This window comes from Papaver somniferum, chromosome 9 (assembly GCF_003573695.1).
Source record: "Papaver somniferum cultivar HN1 chromosome 9, ASM357369v1, whole genome shotgun sequence".
NCBI classification, from domain to species: domain Eukaryota; kingdom Viridiplantae; phylum Streptophyta; class Magnoliopsida; order Ranunculales; family Papaveraceae; genus Papaver; species Papaver somniferum.
This window is the reverse complement of record NC_039366.1, coordinates 16069143-16071627: the sequence shown is the minus strand read 5'-3', so window position 1 is coordinate 16071627 and position 2485 is coordinate 16069143. Positions and strand designations below refer to the sequence as shown.

Sequence of the window (2485 nt, the reverse complement as noted above, 5' to 3'; positions counted from 1 at the left end):
AACCGGAGAACTTGATCCTTTGCCCGAAATATCGTTCTTCAGAATCAACAAGGTAGAGCAGCTTTGGTCTTGGAATATGGTTCATTTAGGGCCAACGTGGCATATATTGAACTATTCTCGCAACAAGATGATTGGCATTTCCTTTTATTCCATGGATCCATTATTAATTTTAACTAGATTATATGAAGTTAATTAAGCTGATTAAATTTTGTTGTGCATGTTCATAGACACTTGCACGACCTCTGGCCAGTAACCCTTTAAAAGTGCCATATATGATTCTAGAAGGTCTCCGTTCTCCTCATTTATGGAGGTCGTGGAGGTGATTAACACTTAAGAAAGCAATTAAATTAATTTCCAAAGACAGCAAACAGCTTGAAAGTGATTAACATAACAAACTATCAAATAAGAAAGTAATTTAATTGATTCGCAAAGATCTCAAAGCAGTTCAGAAGTTGAAACCACGTCTAATATACAGATGGGCATGACCTTTGCCTTGTGTATTAATTAGTCTATATATAGCTTATGTATCTGAATCGAGTAATATCATCTCTTTACTCTTCTTTTTTCTTATCTTTGGCAGCTAAACTGCTAAAGCTTTCTTCATAATGTCAGCCATGAGGAATACTAAGCTCAATCTTGTCAATTACATATCAGTATTGGCTTTCTCGCTTCTCGTTTTATCAACATCGGCACAGAAAACATATCCTGCTGATGGTAAAGTTCTAATAACTTGCTAGCTCATTAACAGATCTCTCATTGCATTTGTAAATGTGTTGTATTCCTTCTAAATTTGTTTGATTAATGTTTTAACAGTGGAAGGCATAAAGCTCTTACAATCGGAGTTTAATGACCTTAATTATAATGAAACATTTGCAAAATTACCGGATGATCCATGTCTTCCTACCCCATATTATTGGGTTACTTGCAGCTTGGATGATACCCCTCGGGTAACGGAATTGTACGATATGAATACTCTCTTGTTGTTCTCAAAGAGATTATTAATGTTTATGTATATATATAACCCAATTGTTGCTGTGCTGACGGGATGTTTGACAATTTTGGTTCATCTAGTCAATCTTGTTAACACAGTACATAGTACATACTCAAACTATTTGACGATCTTGTATATCAATTTTCAGAAATTTAGGCAATCGAAAATTACTATTTGGGACCCTCCCCGACTTTAGCTCAATGGATGCACTTGAAATAATGTGAGTAATCAACACCTAATCCACTTGAAATAGTGTGAGTAATTTATGTCAAATGTACTAATTAATCTATTTATTTTTATTTCTTTGTAAATAAATTCCGCCAGTGACTTAAGAAACTGCTCTTTGGTCGGTGAATTTCCTGATTTTCTTGCCGAGTTTCCTAAACTCAAAGAGTTGTAAGATATTCCCTGGCCCCTAATTCATTTCTTTGGATCAAAATATGTCTCTTTAAGATGTATGTATGAGATGTCCTAATGAATCAATTGTTGTCCTTTTGGTGATTACTTGTAGGAATTTGATGGATAACCATTTCATGGGGACAGTACCTACTTCATTGCAGAAAAATAAAGACTTAAAGTTGACGTAAGCATAACGAATACCAACTGAGCTGAATTCATGTCTCATCTGATTGAATTATTTTTTGGCATGCTATTCTATTTTATGAGCTTAGTCAGTAAAACCACTTTTTGTTTACTTATTTTTCCACACCAGGTTGTCCGGGAATACACTCTTGTGCTTTTCTGATGAAAAAGAATGCAAACCCACAGAAGAATATATAGAAGGAACAGAAATAAAAATCCCACCAGGGACACCGGGAATAAATTATGTACCGGGGACACCGGGAATAATTTACCCACCGGGGACACCAGGAATGCCAACAGATAACGCGGGAAGTCGTGAAAACTCGTTGCCAATCATACTTGGCTCTGCAATTTCATTCTTTGTGATGTTTTGGATTATTGTTTAATTTTGGGATATTTGGGTTTTTAAATCTCAAAGATGTAGGGAGTGAGTTCATGTGTGGGCCGTATATATTCATCTGTCTGTGTGTGATGAATTCAGCGGCTGGTTCGTTACTGAAATTTTTTCAAGTTTGTAATCATTTTTACCTTTTTGAGTACAACACTCCTTTGCATTGGAAGAACACAAGTAAAATCAAACTGCAGTCTCGATTGTGCATTTGGTGCATGCTTTATGCTTGTAGTGCTAAAGGAAGGAACAACGAAATCTTTCCCATGTGGTCAAGAACCCTCCCCACCCCCCACCACACACACACCGAGGTTTTAATCATACAACCCCTTCTGGAAATGCCACCCTTTACCTTAAGCCCAATATACATAAAACACCCTTTATGGACCAAAACGCCCTCATAACCACTCAGGTGTACACCCTTGTGTAAAATCTCGGTTCCCACATCTTAGTCAGCATGTGACTCAGCTGCCTCGTAGGATTATACAAAAAATGTAAAAAAAACCGATAAAACTAAGAGATGG

The 2485-nt window shown here is 36.5% G+C and overlaps 1 protein-coding gene across 1 annotated transcript; it reads left to right on the top strand.

The window, feature by feature from the left end:
- The first annotated feature begins 564 nt into the window (after positions 1-564).
- Positions 565-2115, top strand: LOC113309431 (probable LRR receptor-like serine/threonine-protein kinase At5g16900). Its single transcript, XM_026557860.1, has 6 exons — positions 565-714; positions 814-958; positions 1140-1211; positions 1316-1387; positions 1503-1574; positions 1704-2115. Exons 1-6 carry the CDS (start codon positions 606-608, stop codon positions 1957-1959), a joined length of 726 nt encoding a protein of 241 aa, XP_026413645.1. The 5' UTR covers positions 565-605; the 3' UTR covers positions 1960-2115.
- Positions 2116-2485: the final 370 nt, after the last annotated feature.